The sequence below is a fragment of the Anopheles cruzii genome, chromosome 2 (genome assembly GCF_943734635.1).
Source record: "Anopheles cruzii chromosome 2, idAnoCruzAS_RS32_06, whole genome shotgun sequence".
Classification (NCBI taxonomy): domain Eukaryota; kingdom Metazoa; phylum Arthropoda; class Insecta; order Diptera; family Culicidae; genus Anopheles; species Anopheles cruzii.
The window spans coordinates 27388529-27405642 of record NC_069144.1 but is presented as its reverse complement, the minus strand read 5'-3'; the positions used below and the strand labels follow the sequence as shown (position 1 = coordinate 27405642).

Sequence of the window (17114 nt, the reverse complement as noted above, 5' to 3'; positions counted from 1 at the left end):
CGTGGCGTCGAGTGGCGGTTCGAGCCGTTGGAATCGTCCTCACTAATGGCCCACGTGAAGACACGCTCCGTAAATGACACGGGACCTGTCTCGGCCGAAATAAACACTTCCTTTCGGATTCGGGTTTCGGCTTCCGCGGAGGGAGCTTTCCGGAATGTTACCTTCTCCTGCCTTCCTGCGGCGCCATGCGGCTCCATAGGCTGGTGGTTCGGGTGTTTAATTTTGATGTTTCGCTCGGAAGCGCGCAAATTCCTGCCCGAGCCTGATAACGAGCCTGTCGATGTGCCGGCCGCGGGACGCCGACAGGATCGAGATAATTAAATTTCTCAGTAATGTTAGCCACTTTCGCGCGCGCACTCACTTCACAGTCGGCAAAAAGTAATTCGTGCGCGACCGGCGGCACCACTTTTCGTGGCTGGCAGGTTCCCACTGCCTACGTTTTTGCTACTTCTCGAGCCGTGTTCCGACTTGTCTCGAGACGTGATCGTGCACGGTGGTGAAGCATCAAAAAAAGCGCCCGCCGAGGAATCGTTTGGACTTTTTTCTCTGCCTATTTCGAGGAAGGAAAACCCATTTTTTGCGGCCGGCAAACTTCAGCGCAGGTTGACTATCATTTTACCCCCGGGGCCTTTTCGCGATCAACTGAGAAACCGAAGTTGCCCGTTGCATCGTAAACCCGTCTCGATGAGCGGGTTGTTGTAAAAATCCACACTTAAAACTTGTGCGCGGAGCTTTTATTTTAGTTTGATAACCTCCTGCCTGGTTGCTGGCCGCGGAGTGCTGGAGATGTGGTCCATTAGTTCAAACCCTGTTCACGGGGGCATAAGGGCATCTTCCGTGTAGCGGGCGCAATAACCATTGTGTGTTTCCATTGCCGAGACCTCTAATATCATAAGCCAGGTTGGTCGGGTTTATCGCCCAAATAAAGGTATGGCCAGACGCATAAACATAACAGCGCACAATGATGTGCCTTTGCACTCCGAAACCCCCCAGACACTCCAAAGGTTGCAAAATTGCATGCTCAAGCGGGATGAAGCTCCCCGGTAATGATTGTCAATGTGTTTGTGTGCGCGAGTTCGTAATGTTCGTGTGAAACATATTTTTAGTGCCACTACTTCTGCAAGTATCGCTGTACTCTTTCTCTCTCTATCTCTCTCTCTCTATCTGTCTCTGTGTCTTCTTCGAAGCTGACAACTATGTGACCCCTTTTTAACAAACTCTAGTGTTGTAGTTTGCCAAACATAATCCCAATCAAACGTTTCGGAAGCGTATTAAAATCCCTGTTTTTCTCCTGTATGTTTGTTAACCCAAACTTCTGTGTATTAATATCGATAACCCTTAAAAGCCTTCTGCCATTGATCCAGCAGCTAAACAATGGCAAAGTATAACTGTACCAGAAAATCCGACTAAATGTTTGGTAGAATTTATAACCCATACTAAAGGTTTGACACAATCAATAACCTTAGAAACCGTTTAGCGTAGATAAACGAGTCTATGCTTAATCTAACGAGTACGTAACTCATCACGAACACACAATACGCTACATCGGTTCACACAGACTTGATTTGTATCAAACACACTATACTGTAAATGTCACATCATAAGTGTTTTAACCACATCTTGTACTATTCTACTCTCAACTCAACTGTGCATCACCATTGTCTCTGTGTGTTTCTTTCACTGCGACTCTCAACGCTGCTCTATTTTCTCGCTCCAATAACACGCAACAGTACGGGGTGGACACGTTACACTTTACAACATACAACTCTTACCGAAAGACCGCAAGGAGCGTATGACTAACCGGTTTTCGTGTTTTTTTCGCAATTTCTTCAACGACAACTTCGAACCCGCGTGTGTGCGTGCCGTGCCGATGTGGCCACCGTGACGCAGCATGTGATATGAATGTACACAAACGGTGCGAGGAGAGCGTACCGAACCTCTGCGGATGTGATCATACCGAGCGCCGAGGGCGGATCCAGCTGTCGATCACGCAGGCGGCCGGCAAGCTCAATATTGAAGGTAAGTTACATTGCGACGACGCACAATGTGATTGTTATTTGATGGGCGCCCTAGGGGAACCCATCCTCTATTCCCAATATCCCTATGAAGAATTGGAAACAAATTGTTTATGACCGCGACCGTCTGTGTCGTGCTTGAAGTGCGCGAATTAATGTTCAACTTCCAGGCCACGCCGCCGTCGGCGGGTCATTTAAATTAATGGCTTTTGGGTGTGTTTCCTTCCTGAGGGTTCCGGCGCGACACGGTGCGATTAGAAACCCTTTCCAGAGGCCTCCTTCCACCGCAGCTCCAGTCGGTGGTCGGTGTTTTCTAGAAAACGATGGCTTCCAGCACGCCGAGATTGATGATGTTGACCGTTTTAAAGAACGTCACACGCGCAGCAATTCTTTACGATTAACGAAAAGGTTTGCCGGGATAGAATGGTGCAACAATGTGTGCCGAACAACCAGCTAAATAAAATGGCCACCATTTGGCCGTGCCACGGCTTGATTGATCTAGAAAGTTGATTCTCCACACACTCTTTACGGCTTGGAGTTGAAGTTTTTCCTCAGCAAACGTCCAGGGGCCATGAGGATAACTTTGCACAACTGTAACACGCTACAAAGCGGTACTCCCGGAACTTTGTTGCCAAAATGATTGCGTCGTACAATGGAATGGTATCTGTTTCAATTGACGAAGCGATTAATCGAATTTCGAACTTTTCTCCGACTTTGACTTTGCTTCTCCGCCGGCTCCGCAGGAGGATGGATTTTATGTTGTACTTTCGTTGGACGCTGGTCGGAGTCACAATAGTTCCCGGTGCCCGGTCGCCAGGACGGACCCGATCGATCGGCCTGTGTGTGTGGATCGGTGGGGATCCATCCAGTAAAGCACACCGCTGATTGATGGTGGGCCAAATCGGGCACCGGCCCCGGTGTGTGTGTGGAAGGGCCGAGGGTTTTAGCTCAAATGAGTCGATCAGGAAAATTGAAACCGATCCTTGAAACGACCACGCCGACGGATGCCGGTGTTGTGTATTTTTCATTTTCTCCTTCTAACGGGGCCCTTTGCGTTGGCGCCCTAATGCGGCGAAGGCTCGGCAAAGAGCAAACCTCGATGAGTCCTCCCGCGGGAGCGAGGCAGATAAAGTGCTTCGCTGGCTGGTCGGCCGGCCGGCCGGCAGGTTGTGTCCTCGTCGTCGTCGTCCGCGTTGGGCAAAAAAGGCAACATCATGTTTCCCAATGCCACTGGCCGCGCGTGTATCGTGTAATGGAGAAAGTTATGCGTTGCAATTTATTACCGGACGCGCCGTGGGCTGTGGCCGAAGGAGAGCAAGACGAAAATTTAAGTAAATCCATCAATTGAACTCGTGATGAACGTCCCGATGGTGACACGTCCCAATGGGGACTTGAATTGAGGTTTGAACCGAGTCCCCGGGAGCAACTGTAGTGAGTTTCGAAATGAATTTAAAGTGTAGTATTAAAATTAAAATGAATTTCTCGGTGCCACGGTTCTCAATTCGTGTCCTGTGGGCTCCTGCTCTGTCTTTTACCACCTCGGGGGAAGGCAGCGCTCGTCCTTTTGTTAGCTACCATTGCTGGCAACCGGACCCATTAATGCTAACGAGCGACACGCAGAAAAGGTGTTTATATTTTTTATGCTTTCGCACCCTCTCAACACAATAGGACATTGTCGTTCAGGGATGGGCGCTGCCGCTGCTGCAGTACAAATCATCCTCTGTGGCCACCTGGGAAAGCGATGCAGATTAGCTAGACCACAAGCAGTGGGGCCCAGGACAATGGCGGACACCTTCTAGCCGAGGTAGACGCTTCTTCGTTTCCTGTTGCCGTCCTTTTGGGTGGTTTGTGAAAAGTTTTTCGCCTTTCTTTTCTTCGCTTTGCCGCAGGCTACGGCTTTCAAGAGACGATAAAATAATCAGACAAATCCATGGCCCATGACCCTTTTCGGGGACCACCCTGCAGGGTATGGAAAACCAGTCCTTCGCGTGGGCTTCTTCGAACTGCCCTTATCGGGCTCTCGTGGATGGAGCCTTTGTTGGCAGCAGCTTACCACACAACAGCTCCACTTTAGGTGCTCTCGTTTTTTTTTGGGGCAGCGTCCGCGTCCATCCCGCGTCATGGCGACGTTTTCTGGTAGCGGAACGAATGACCTGCTGATCGCATCCTGACGTTGGTGGCTACCTTTTTTCGCCCTTGGTTCCAAGGGTTCCGCCAAAGGAAAAGCGAACTAAGAAGCAGCGCACCATCAGCTCGTTAGAGGTGTGTTGTACGGCGGCGTTTCGTTACAGCAATCTCCGGCACTTTTGGCCCATCACTTCGGAGCGAACTCGAGAAGGACGGGTGCCCGCGATTACGGTCCCTCGCGCGGGAAACGGGAAGGAGTTGTAATTTGCAACAGAACGACACGGCAGCCCGGAAACCGAGCGCCGGCGACACGATGTGCCTTCCGCGAAGAAGGCACATTATTTGCGCCTCCCGACGGGTCTCGCTCTCTCGGTCTCTCGGTGTGGAAATACTAGAAATTTATATGATGAGTATATGTAGAGTGCTGTTCACAAAATTGAGACTTATTTCGCTTTTGTTGAACGCCTTTCGTGGCCCTTCAGAGGCCCGTTCTGTCACTGAGGGTGGACTTTTCATCAGCAACACAATGGAGCCGCCCGGTGGCTCACTTGGTGTGGAGTTGGCCGATGGCGCCTTTTGAATGTTCTTCGGCACTATTTGTGCGTCACCGTAATGATCGGTTAGCCGGGGCTGGTGCGAATAATACCAACTTTTCCGGAGGCGCCACGGCCTACGCTGGCCATGGCAACAACACCGAAAAGCTCTCTTTCTCACATGTCGCTTTCAATTAGGTTGACGTGCCGCCTGCCGGAGCCAAGCTCCGTGGCCGGCTGGTGGTTGCTTTGGTGGTGAAAAACGGAAATATTATGTAGCAACAATATGGCACACCACATTGGCCTGAATCCTGGGGACTGGGGTGCAGGGCGGTGTTGCTCTCTGTGTGGTTGAATACAGCAAAAATGGCGTCAAACAAAGCAGAAAGCGAGGCAACTGTACAGTGGCTGACGCGGGGTCTTCTTTTGCCACTGTTGCTGGCAGGGTGCTAGAATGGCGCTTTTGTTGTTGCTGCCCGCTCTCCGCTGGCGGCAAGCGTCCTTACCGCTCTATCTCTTTCTCTCGCATGTGGGCAGGATAATGATGAAAGCGCATCGAAAGCCGGCGGCTGCTAAACAAGGATGTTCCCCATACAGACCCACACAAAATCCGGGCGCTCCGTTGCACCGGTTCGGGGGAATGCTTTAATCATCGCAACAATGCGAAAAGATGAAACCGTATCCAGCGATATGCTACCCCCGGAGGACCAGATCGGCCGTTCGCATTGTTCTTACCGTCGTGCCCGTGGACAGGAAATGTGTATGGAACTGACTGTACTTTGTTTTGGTTTACTTTGCAAACAGTGAAACAGGGTCGCAACCTGATTCCGATGGATCCGAATGGCTCGAGCGACCCGTACGTCAAGATTAAGCTCATCCCGGATGCGGACAATGTGAAGAAGAAAACCAAAACCATCCGCGCGTCGCTGAACCCGGTCTGGAACGAGACGCTGATATTGTAGGTTGCGCTGGGCTGGCCTGGCACGAACAGAAAGTGCACACACCGCACGCACCTCTTACCTGTGAACCTTCCTTTCCGATATTCCACCAGTGATCTGAAGGCGGAGGATAAGGACCGCCGTCTACTGATCGAGGTGTGGGATTGGGATCGCACCTCGCGGAACGATTTCATGGGATCACTGTCGTTCGGCATCTCCGAGATCCTGAAGAACCCGGTCGACGGGTGGTTCAAGCTGCTCACCCAGGAGGAGGGCGAATACTACAACGTGCCGGTACCGGAGGAGGGTGCCGATCTTGTGCAGCTCAAGAGCCAAATGAGGGTAAGCGTGGTGACAGCTTTTTTGAGGTTGAATTAAAAGTCTGGTAAATTAAATTAATATCCCTTTCCCCTCCTGAATATCCGTAGAAAACATCCATCACCAAGAAGATACCGATGATGGGCGATAAGGATGTGCCGCATAATATGACCAAGAAGGACGTCATACGGGCGACCGACTTCAACTTCCTGATGGTGCTCGGCAAGGGTTCGTTCGGCAAGGTGATGCTGGCCGAGCGCAAGGGCACCGACGAACTGTACGCGATCAAGATCCTGAAGAAGGATATCATCATTCAGGACGACGACGTCGAGTGCACGATGGTGGAGAAGCGTGTCCTTGCGCTCTCCAGCAAGCCTCCGTTCTTGGTGCAACTACATTCGTGCTTCCAGACGATGGTAAGTGCAAACGCACCGCGTCTGTTAGTTTTTCGACTAAGCGTCGCTTTTCTCTTCCTATCGATCACAAACAGGATCGTCTGTACTTTGTCATGGAGTACGTCAACGGTGGTGATCTCATGTTTCAGATTCAACAGTGCGGCAAGTTCAAGGAACCGGTCGCAGTGTAAGTACAACCGCTCGTATCTCTCTTTTATCTCGTGTTCGAAGGACATTATTCACAAGTAAAGCAACTAACGGAAATGCCTACAAATATGTGCGAAAAAGCTATTTATATCAACAGCTAATTACCGTTCCGTAGTGAACTTGCCGTCTTACCGGGCGAGGGTTCGCTACCCGGTACGCCGGTACGCGAGTTCCGCTCGATAGAGTGTCTGGGTCATGCTAATTGACTGCGAAACCGACTGGAACCAACGACTAACCGACCGATGTGTGTGTACCAAATCGATTAGCTAGTAACTCGCGGGGGCAGGAATAATAGTTCTTCGCTGGCTGTTTTTGTGTTGTGTGTGTGTGTGTGATAAATGGACCATGAGCAGTGGTAGATCACAGCAGGAAAGCAGGTGCCTTTAACGCTCGGCCTTTCGCTCTTACGTTACAGATTTTATGCATCGGAAATTGCAATAGGTTTGTTTTACTTGCACGCGCGCGGCATCGTCTACCGCGATCTGAAGCTGGACAATGTTCTGCTGGATCAGGACGGTCACATCAAGATTGCCGATTTCGGTATGTGCAAAGAGGGCATTATGGCTGATAAGACGACGAAAACATTCTGCGGCACTCCGGACTATATAGCACCCGAGGTAAGCTGCGCGCCGAGTAGAGGGAACTAGCCGAACAAAATATGACATTTTGCTCGCTTCGTCGCAGATCATTCTATATCAACCGTACGGCAAGTCTGTTGATTGGTGGGCCTACGGAGTGCTACTGTACGAGATGCTCGTTGGTCAGCCACCGTTCGATGGCGAGGACGAGGAGGAGCTGTTTGCCGCCATCACCGATCACAACGTTTCCTACCCGAAGAGCTTGAGTAAGGAAGCCAAAGACGTCTGCAAGGGGGTAAGTTTGGAAGATGGATCTCGTTAGCAAATTGCAGTTGCGAGCACCAACTGGGACTGTAACGTTTTGACACCACTCTCGTCTCTAGCTACTGACGAAGAATCCACAGAAACGGCTTGGCTGCGGTGCTCGAGGCGAGGAGGATGTCCGTGCCCATGCCTTCTTCCGGCGCATCGATTGGGAGAAGATCGAAAACCGGGAAGTGCAGCCCCCGTTCAAGCCAAAGATTGTAGGTGCAACATTACTTCCAACTCACGCACTGTTTCACGCATATTTCTATCCAATCTCACCACAGAAACATCGCAAGGATGTCTCCAACTTCGATCGTCAGTTCACTTCGGAGAAAACCGATCTCACGCCGACGGACAAGCTTTTCATGATGAATCTCGATCAAACGGAGTTCAACGGCTTCTCGTATCTTAATCCCGAGTTTGTGCAGTACGTCTAAAAGTGGGGAGGGCGCCCGGAACCAATCTCAACACCAGCCTCCCCTTCACGTCTAGCAGTGGTTATTGCTCAACCCGCGTTTCCATTTTAATGTTTGTATTTTGTTTAATTCGTTTACCGTGTCAGCCGATCGGAGAGACCACTTATCCAAAGAAACGATTTACATTAAGCTACATTTGCTGTGACCTTTCGCAGAAGGTTGTTCGACAGTAGGGCATTCATGAATCCAGTCAAACGGCTTGCCATACGATAAGTTTCCATTCCGCTCTCAAACGTTTGGAGCATTTGTTTTCACCTCCCCGGGGGGACTTGCGAACCACAATCCTTAGGTCTTCCCGTTCGCGCGAGGTGTCGTTGCCTAGTTGTTTAATTAGTCGCCGTTTTAGTTAATTTTCCACAAATTTCGCGAAAGGCAGGATGTGGTTTGCTTAACAAGCTTCGTCTTCGGATATGTTTTATGTTTACCGTAATCGAAATGGCGTGTCTCTCGTGGCCACAGTTTCGTTTGCCTGTGCAAATCTCCTGTACATGTTTAGCTAGTAAATAAGCAAAAGGATCCGATCGGTTTTGCCTGCACTCCATCGGTTCCTCCTTTGCGAGGGAATCTAATTGCCAAACTCTTTTATCTACTAATACCACTTTTACACTCATTATCGTGTCACGGACACCGGCGAAGCTACGCCAGCGAGCGAACAACGGATTACATTCGGCGCGCCATGTCTATGGCGGTCATGTCGCAAGTGGCGATTGCTTGATCGTGGCTCCGTCCGGATCCGTGAAGCGACATTTAAAACATCTGCACCTTGTTAAAATCTACACACTTTTATACTATAAACAAATTATACATATATACAAATGCGTTTCAGTAAATGAAGCATTCAGCAACAACAGAAAGTAATAAACAATCCAACTGATCGTCGAGAGTGGCACTTGAGGGGCAAGGCAGGAAAAGAAAAGGAAAAAATACAAGCAAAACAATTAAAAGAAACACTGCAAGTGAAGCTAATTTATTTTCGCATCGAATAATTTCGCCGGGAGGATTTTACTTTTCGTTTCGAGCAACGCGCTATCGAACAACCGAAAAGCATCAATACAATTGCAAACCAACACTATAATTGTTCTGAAAAATATCGAATAAATCAGACTCTTTGCTTACGACCAGTAGAGAAGCTTAGACGATACGTGAGATCGCCTTACATGGAAAATAATCTTTCGAGAGAAACTAAAAGGTACAACCCAGGACTACATTGTGAACCCAGAAGAATTTATTCTGCTCTTCTCGGCAGCACGCATTCAATGTTGCACTCTGTCGAATGGTTCGACTCTATCGTCCCTTTCTAGGTGACCGACAAGCCACCGGAAACTACAAGATCTACGGAATTTAAAGCAGTACAGCTCTAGTTGAGCCGACTTTTAGGGAATCACTTTGGTCGTGAACAACAACAAAGGCGTACCAATTGGTACCGTATTGGTTCTTTCTCGGTTGAAACACTACTAAGTCACCCGAAACAACTGATCGGTGTCCAAACTAATCGGACGTCTAGAGGAGCGATCTTGTTTCGTACGAAACAGAGAGTAGCATATTACACCACAGAATCAGAATCGACCTGTATCGTTTCGGACGAGTCTTGTGTACTAAGAAAACACCACTTTTTCACTAATAGAGTGAAAAACTTGAGAAATCTAAGGTAGTACAAGGCAGAAAGTTTGCACATTTACTCTCATCTAACCGTGCTTATGAATGTTAGAAGTTGAGAGCTGAGCAGCAAGACAATGATGCCATAGGTTAAGAATTCAGCAGCAGGTCAGTACCAGGAAAATTTTAAGAGATTTGGTAGTCACACCCAAACAGACACACACACACACAAATTCGTTCGGCTAGCGAGCAGATTGTATTCACGTGCCACAGTAACAATCATACAAGTACGGACAGCACCAGCATAAAGCAAGAAAAACTTGAAACCGGCGCCGATATTCGCTAGAATATTGTCGGATACTAGTTTTAGTAGCAATAATGACAGAGCATAGAGAGTAGCAGAAGCAGAAGTGAAGCAAAAAGTAAAACCCCAAACCGCGAGACGTTTCCCGCGTTCTTTGCCATTGCATCGACAGGCTGTCACTGGTAGAACACCTATCTACTTCTAACGTCACGAGGACACAAATCCCTCGAGGAGAGAGGTACATGCTTTCTGTGACCACACACCTCGGAAAGCACTCATATACCACACACGTAGCTTAAACTTGAACTTACGCAAAACACATACTCGAAAGATCAACCAAAAGGAGCTTTAATCTTGCACTTTATTGATATACTGAATAAAGAAAACAAAATGTGAGGTAAAATAAAGGGAGACTATTAGGACCGGTGCCGGAGCGGGCCGGGGCGGGAGAGAAGCAATTCCGAGGCAACCGAGGAAGTTATATTAATAAACGATCAATATAGCCCTACTGATAAGCAACACAAGAAACCCATAGACACTCGCCCCCCCCAAAGTCCCCGATTAGCTGACACTCTCTGCATCAGTAACTCAGTACACCACAAAGCACTCGAACAACCCGCCTCGGCGTCGTATATACGATAAACAATTGTAGCAAAAAACCCCTTGCATTGGCGTGAAATTCTGAACGGAGTGCTGGACCAGAAACGGACCGCTTTTGGCAGCGTTGCTGGCAGGCAAAATTTGCATCGTGCGGCCAGGCATTGTGATAAAATTGGCATTAGCGAAGCGAATACGTGAAGCAGCAACGGGGAAAATGGAAAATCACATGCGACATCAGCACTGGCGGCGGGAGCGGGATTCGATTTGGTCAGTAGAATGCGCACGACACGTGCGTTGATAGCTAGGCTGAGCGAAAACGTAAGTGTAAAACTATATTGAAGAGATCTATTTATTATACTGAAATAATAGGTGTCGTGAAACAAACCGTGAAAAATACTACACAAAATGAGAGAAAAACCCCTGCCTGTGATTGGGCTTAATATAGAATCTATTGCAGACTAATATTTAATCCTAGAACAGAGAAAGAAAGAGAGAGAGAGAGAGAAAGAGAAAGAAAGGAAGAGAGGTGATTAAAGGCGACGCTATCGACGGGGAGACTAATATTAAAGCATTCTCAGCATTCGTAGCGTAAGCATTCACCAAGATTGAAAAAAAGCAATTTGTTCTCAATATAATACACGTAAAACACTCACCACACTCACCGGGAAACGACACTTTCAATACAAACGCAAAAAGCATATTACTCTCTTGTAGTGCGTAAGTTTGGTGAGCTGGGTAAAATAAGATAAATGGAAAGCTAGCTATCATATCAAGTGTGTATCGACAGCAGGCCACAGGGTCGGCAGATGAGTCGCCGAATGTCGAGAATTTAGGATGCTCTCTCTCTCCCTCCAGGACATCCGCTCACTGTGTCCGGAGTCGAAAGAAACGAAAATGACAATCTATAAACGTAATACCGAGAACGCTGCAAACCAATAGACAAAGAGAAGAGAACCCTTTAGCTTTTAGGAAGAAGCCGTCACACCGACGGAGGTGACGTGGTAAGAAGAAATACCAAGTTTATACATTACTGAACGTCTGGGAAAGCTAACAATTGGTGGACTATTTATGGACAACTCAAACCTTAGGGATACTTAGGTGCGCCTACGCCTACCAGAGCCGAAGGCGACCGAACCGGCACATCGGCCAACAGAAAGGTATATCGATGTTCTCAAACTCTCGACATCCAATCACCTTGCATCAATGTGACACTTACTCTCTTGCAAGCTATATAGTGTGTAAACATTCCAGAAGAGGAAGGCCATAGGTATGAGATGGAATTGAGGGGCATTGCAAGCGACACAAGCTACGGTATAAGTGAACCGGATATGCAGCTATCGCTTCTAGGAGCGACAAACAGCTGGACAGTGCACGACTGTACCGATGAGTGATGGAAAGAACAATCTCGTTTTTAAACAATAGCGTAAACTGATTTTTCGTTCTGCTTCAACACCTAAACTAAAGTGAGACGCAATCGTAACGCGGAACTGGTAGACATAGATAATCCGGCAGTAGGCATACATAGTGCTAGACTCTAACCTCTGTTAAGGATTCGTAACCATATGCGTTGTAACAGTTATACGATAACGGTAGTCATTGAACATAACCACTTTACTAAGAGACATCTTCCCTCGATTGGCCGGTTTTGTGATTGTAGCAGTTGTAGTACTGATTTTATTAGACAACCTTTACACTGCAACGGTTACGATATTTTATTGCTGTACTCTAACACATTTGCTATTATATTTTATCATCGGTTAGTATTACTAATGTTTTATCCAATAACTACTGTCTGAGCCAGTGACAGGTTGCCAATGTGCAGCCAATCGTTTTTATGCGCCAAAGGAGAAACGGAATTATCACTGTTTCGATTAATTACCCATTTCGCACAGTGAATGCGCAGCGAATCCGTTACAGGCGGCCGACGAAATCGCAAGTTACTTCACGCCCAATTAAGTAGAGCAAACCCGTTTTTTTTAAGATGAAAAAAGTAAAACGAAATAGAACGAAATTAGAATTCAGCCATTCCACAAGATTGGGCGACAAAATCAGTCTTACCATAAGCACCGGAAAACAGGAACCCTTTTACATTTCGAACGGATATTTAAAGAAGCAACAACAAAAGTCTGCATTGAAACAACATTTTACTGTGAGTCGGTGTGGGCATTAGAACCGAGTAGGGGGCAGGCAGAAAGGAAACAACGTAATCGAGCTGACAAAACTCTACCGCTAACGTTATACACACAAGTAACTGTAAAACCCACCATGGTTCTTGTTGGGTTTGCTGCGTCCGTTTAGGAAGCAGAACCGTGGCTGTCAGGCTCAACACTTTTCAAGGTTTCTAGGAACGTCTCAGATTGTTTGAAAACACTTTGTTTTTTTTTCGCGCGTGTAGCCATCTTATAGTTGACTGACTCACGGTTATAGTTGAACTTAAAGCAACAGGTTTACGGACAACACTTCAAATCGGTACCATCGGCTCGCGTTTCGAACCCACCTGCTTCCCACCTTCGAACGGCAACACTCACAGCGCAGTGACTCAGATATCTAAAGGGTGCGACGGCGGAGATGACGGATCGCGAATACTAAACGTAACTTTAAACGCGAACGCAAACGCATGATAACAGGAAGATAATGTAAACCAATGACAAATAAAATGTAAAAACTAAAAGTAACAACCAAGGTGCACGTGCACGGTACCGGTTAAATGAAATGTTCTAAAACCAAACTGGGCTGGTAGTGTCCGGGATCATCCGCCTAACGGTAACAAAAGTCAACCAACCCACTAAACAGAGGAAAGAAAAAAAGAAAGAAAGAAAGAGAGAGAGAGAGAAAGTGAAGAGCCAGTGTCAGCGTTTGATACGCATGCGATTGCGAGGTTAATGCAGGATACAGTTTCCATTTCACCACTGCCTTAATTTTTAACAAATCTATAACAAAACAAACGTCGTCTGTGCGAATCATGCGTAAGACCGGAAGATGGGACGCGAAGAAGTTTATCAGAGCTGCAGACGGAACGATATTGGGCTGGCAACAATGTGAAGCGCAGTGGCTAGATGGAAAGACAGCTGACGGAGAGAAGGAACACTGGACCGACCAGCCGGAGCGGCGGAGTGTGAACATGTGAACGTGTGTAACCCTTAACTAATGGAAGAAGCTTCTAGGCAGAGGCCATAAGCCATTGAAGTGAGCCAGTAAAAAACAAAGACAGACAAAGGCGAAACAACCTAAAAAGTGAGATGAACCATAGAGTCAAACGTAAGGATATCATTAAAAAATGACAAAGTAACTAAGAAAAATAAACCATAAGACAAAGAGAAAGGATATAAGAAGAGAGTTGTGTATTTAATCGTTTATTGTATTCTTTCGAAAAAAAGTCGTCGAATCTTCCTCTAGCTATTTTGCTCTTATCGAAAACATTATAACATGAAGAAAAAACAGAAGATTTACACTAATACGTGACAAATACATTCAGCAAATTAGATCGAGGAGTGTCAACTTTGAACGAAGACCTAAACAGGAATAGTTAGAGTATAGCCGTTACGCTCGGCGTAGGAGAATTTCTCATGTCAAATCAAGAAAAACAAACACAAAATTATCTGAATGTTGGTAATGTAAAGCATACTTTTAGCCACTCTGCTCGATCGTGCACCTGCAGTGCGCGTGCAAAAACACCGAACCGACACCATTTACTTTTACATGCTCGAACGCGCTCAGTACTTGTGCAAAACACGCAAAACCATAGACGAAACACAAGCTTACCCGGGGAAGGGAAGATCGGACAAATCGGAGGGTGCGCAACGGATCGATTGGTGATCGATGCCATTTTTCAATGGTTATGTTTCAATAATTCAGATGTTTCTCATTGTTGTGATTCGACTTCGACGCTCTGAAGCATGTATAAGCGAAAATGCAAACGAAAAAAACCTTAAAAAAAGCAAAACCGAAGCACAGCTTCCTGTCTTGCCATTTTTTCGTCTTTGTGCAATTGGGACACTTACATCGATGACCAAATTAGTGTGACGTCGACGGCAGGTCGCTAGGTTAGACTATCGGCGAAGCTACCGTCTCTTCTCTTACACGTGCACCACATGTGCGCTGCCATGTGCGCCGGAAACGAACGAGAAAAGACCCGTTTGAAGAGCGAGCAAACCATAAGTAAACAGAAAATCACTTGAACCACCCTCCGCGAGGGAGCGGAAGTCCCACTACTAAGAAGCAACAATATAAACATAAATATACTACTTACTACAAATATTGTTCTTTTATCGATAGCAGACCACAGCAACAATGAAAACCGAAACAAATAAAAAACAAACAGAATGAAACAGTCTGAAGCGGCCGGTGATTGAAAACACAGCGCTAGCGCAGGAAAACAGAAAGCAAATAATAAGAAAGCAACAGCAAAACATCAATCAAATGACATCACGACAAACACACTCAAAAACACATTCAAAACATATAAATGGGATGTTTATATTTCACTTAGTTTCCTTCTCCTATTTTGTACCGGAATACATTCTTCGCATGATGACAACCGGAACCGGAAATACCACCTCTGGAACACCACGTTTCTTAGTTGCTTCCAGAAACGACTAAATGAATGCGCCCGTGATGAATTGGCAAAATGGAACCGGAAATCGACATTTTTAAATGCTTTCCTAAAGGCAGACCATAGTTTGAACTGTTTCTGTCCACAATGTTGCTTCTTCTGTTCCTGTTGGTTTTTACGGACGGTAGAACCGGTCCCGGGATTCAAACCCAGACGCGCCACTAGCGAGCTGGGTGCGTGTCTCGGCTAAGTGTGGTTTGTTTTGACAGTTCGTTGTTTCCAATCGAAGTTTGCGCAGGGTGGGGAAATGATCGTGTGTGGAAAACGCGGTTTTTCTCCGGTTAAATCACAGTAACCACGTGCCAAACGACGTATTTTCGCTTGGATTTTTGTCCTGTTTACTGAAAGTGTAAAGTGTCGTGTTTACTAAAAGTTTACGCGCACTGCGATCGCATTTAGGCGCTTATCCGGAGGCCAGCACCGCTATGAATGGTTGTTCCAGCTGTGTGTTGATAAAAATGTCCGATCGCCCTTTGGCATCTACCAGCACCGTCGTGCCGGTGCACACGCCATTTTCACTCAGTCGGTCAGGCGGTGCACTGATAAGATCGCAGTAAGAGCCGGCCTTCAGGCACGTGTGCAGGTTGGCCTTTAGAGTGAGAGAAATCTCCGCATTGAACGCCACGAATCCCACACGATCGCGACAGAAAGCGATCTGATTTTGGCCATTGTCTACCCAGTTCGCCACGGCCGTTCCGTTAGCGGCCCGCCGGAAGTGCACCATCTTCTGGACTGTCGGCCACCGATGCTCGCAGATCCACGGCCGGTGGCACTGGCCGGTTTCATCGAGCCGTACCGGCATAATCTGTCCCTGCGCGTCAACCGGTGGCCCTTCGGCAAGGTTAGAAAACTCATACGAACTCGTCACACGGGCCATTCCGTAACGGTGTGCCAGTAGGAATGCCAGCGCGATCCGGTAAGCACGCTGGTTGCGCATCGAAACCACCAACAGATCGCCATCGGCATCCGGTTGACGAAGAAGGAGTGGATTGTTCACGTAGACCAGCGCCTTCTCTCGTGGGACGTAACCCAAACGCGTACCGAGATGGACGAAATAGTGAAACGGTTTTCGCCTCAGCAACACGTCACCAATGTCGATTGCAAAACGATCCTGCGCGATTACGCCAAGGTCGGCGTAATCACTCCAGCTGATGTCCGGAACTGCACCCGGCTGATGGTACGAAAGATCTTGACAAATGAACGGACGGGCCCCCGGTGGGAACCCGGCAGTTGTGATCAGGTTCTGGAGCCGACCGTATATTGCCCGTAGATCGTGGGGCCACATGTAGAGCGCGGAATCGACGACGAAACCCGCCACGCCCAGCGTAAGCAGGCGATTAAGGAAATCCACGATCCGTTGGCGAACGCGCACGAGTCCTTGGTTCAGATCGGGTCGATCCTCTTTCCAGCAGTTGCGTAACTCGTGCGGATCGTTAACGTTGGTGATGCGACAAGGATCGTTAAAATCGGACGCCACGTACGGTGCATCGGGATAGTCACGGGCGGCCGGATTGACGATGGAACCCGCCGTTCCGTGCGTTGACGGTCCTTCGCTGGCCCGGGCCATGTGATTCAGTACCACTTCGACGTAAACTCGCACACCGGCCTCGTTGCAAGCGGCGATCATCGTACGAAGGGCGGTCTCGTTGCCGGAACGGCTGGTCAGTTTGTATGAAACCGGCTCGTACCGGTCGGTCCAGGTTGGCGATTTACTTGTGCGCACTTCGTTCACTGGCGACAGTTGAACACCGCCGAATCCGTTCGGACCGAGAAAAGTGCGGCACTCGTTCTCGATGTCCTCATAGCGCCACTCGAACAGCTGTACGATTGTGTGGTGTTTCGCTTTAAAATGAGGATTGAACTGGCAACCGGCTTTGGCTACGAGCAGGGCCAGCAGAAGGAATCCCTTCATCACTATACCGACTAGACGAAGCAAACGTCCAACAGGAACTAACGATCGTGTGACGCGTTGATGAGCCACTTTTCGGATGCATTGCATCGACTTGATCTCGATGAAGTGATAATGATGAATTACGATGGTGCTGGTTGCTGGTTTGATGCGGAGTGCAAGGTCATTGGCTGGTGAGTAAGCGGCATTCGTTTTTAATT

General features: G+C 47.8%; 2 protein-coding genes across 3 annotated transcripts in view; one reads left to right on the top strand and one right to left on the bottom strand.

Annotated features, from left to right (window-relative positions):
• The window catches only part of LOC128267837 (protein kinase C, brain isozyme), a 42246-nt gene extending 32949 nt beyond the window's left edge, over nucleotides 1-9297 (top strand). The window contains exons 5-13 of one of the 2 annotated variants that reach the window (XM_053004783.1): nucleotides 1891-2019; nucleotides 5480-5633; nucleotides 5727-5955; nucleotides 6042-6347; nucleotides 6422-6513; nucleotides 6949-7150; nucleotides 7218-7406; nucleotides 7495-7635; nucleotides 7702-9297. In XM_053004783.1, the coding sequence (XP_052860743.1) occupies nucleotides 1891-2019; nucleotides 5480-5633; nucleotides 5727-5955; nucleotides 6042-6347; nucleotides 6422-6513; nucleotides 6949-7150; nucleotides 7218-7406; nucleotides 7495-7635; nucleotides 7702-7854 (1595 nt within the window). In that variant the 3' untranslated portion in view covers nucleotides 7855-9297. Of the gene's footprint in view, nucleotides 1-1890; nucleotides 2020-5479; nucleotides 5634-5726; nucleotides 5962-6041; nucleotides 6348-6421; nucleotides 6514-6948; nucleotides 7151-7217; nucleotides 7407-7494; nucleotides 7636-7701 lie in introns of both variants that reach the window. The other variant, XM_053004784.1, reaches the window with a different exon arrangement.
• Nucleotides 9298-15408: 6111 nt separating this feature from the next.
• Nucleotides 15409-16917, bottom strand: LOC128278776 (alpha-amylase 4N-like). The gene has a single exon (XM_053017505.1). The coding sequence runs from the start codon at nucleotides 16915-16917 to the stop codon at nucleotides 15409-15411; it is 1509 nt and encodes a 502-aa protein (XP_052873465.1).
• Nucleotides 16918-17114: the final 197 nt, after the last annotated feature.

What these genes read in the sequence shown, in the direction of transcription:
- LOC128278776 (XM_053017505.1), bottom strand. Translation starts at nt 16,917, where the DNA reads ATGAAGGGATTCCTTCTGCTGGCCCTGCTCGTAGCCAAAGCCGGTTGC.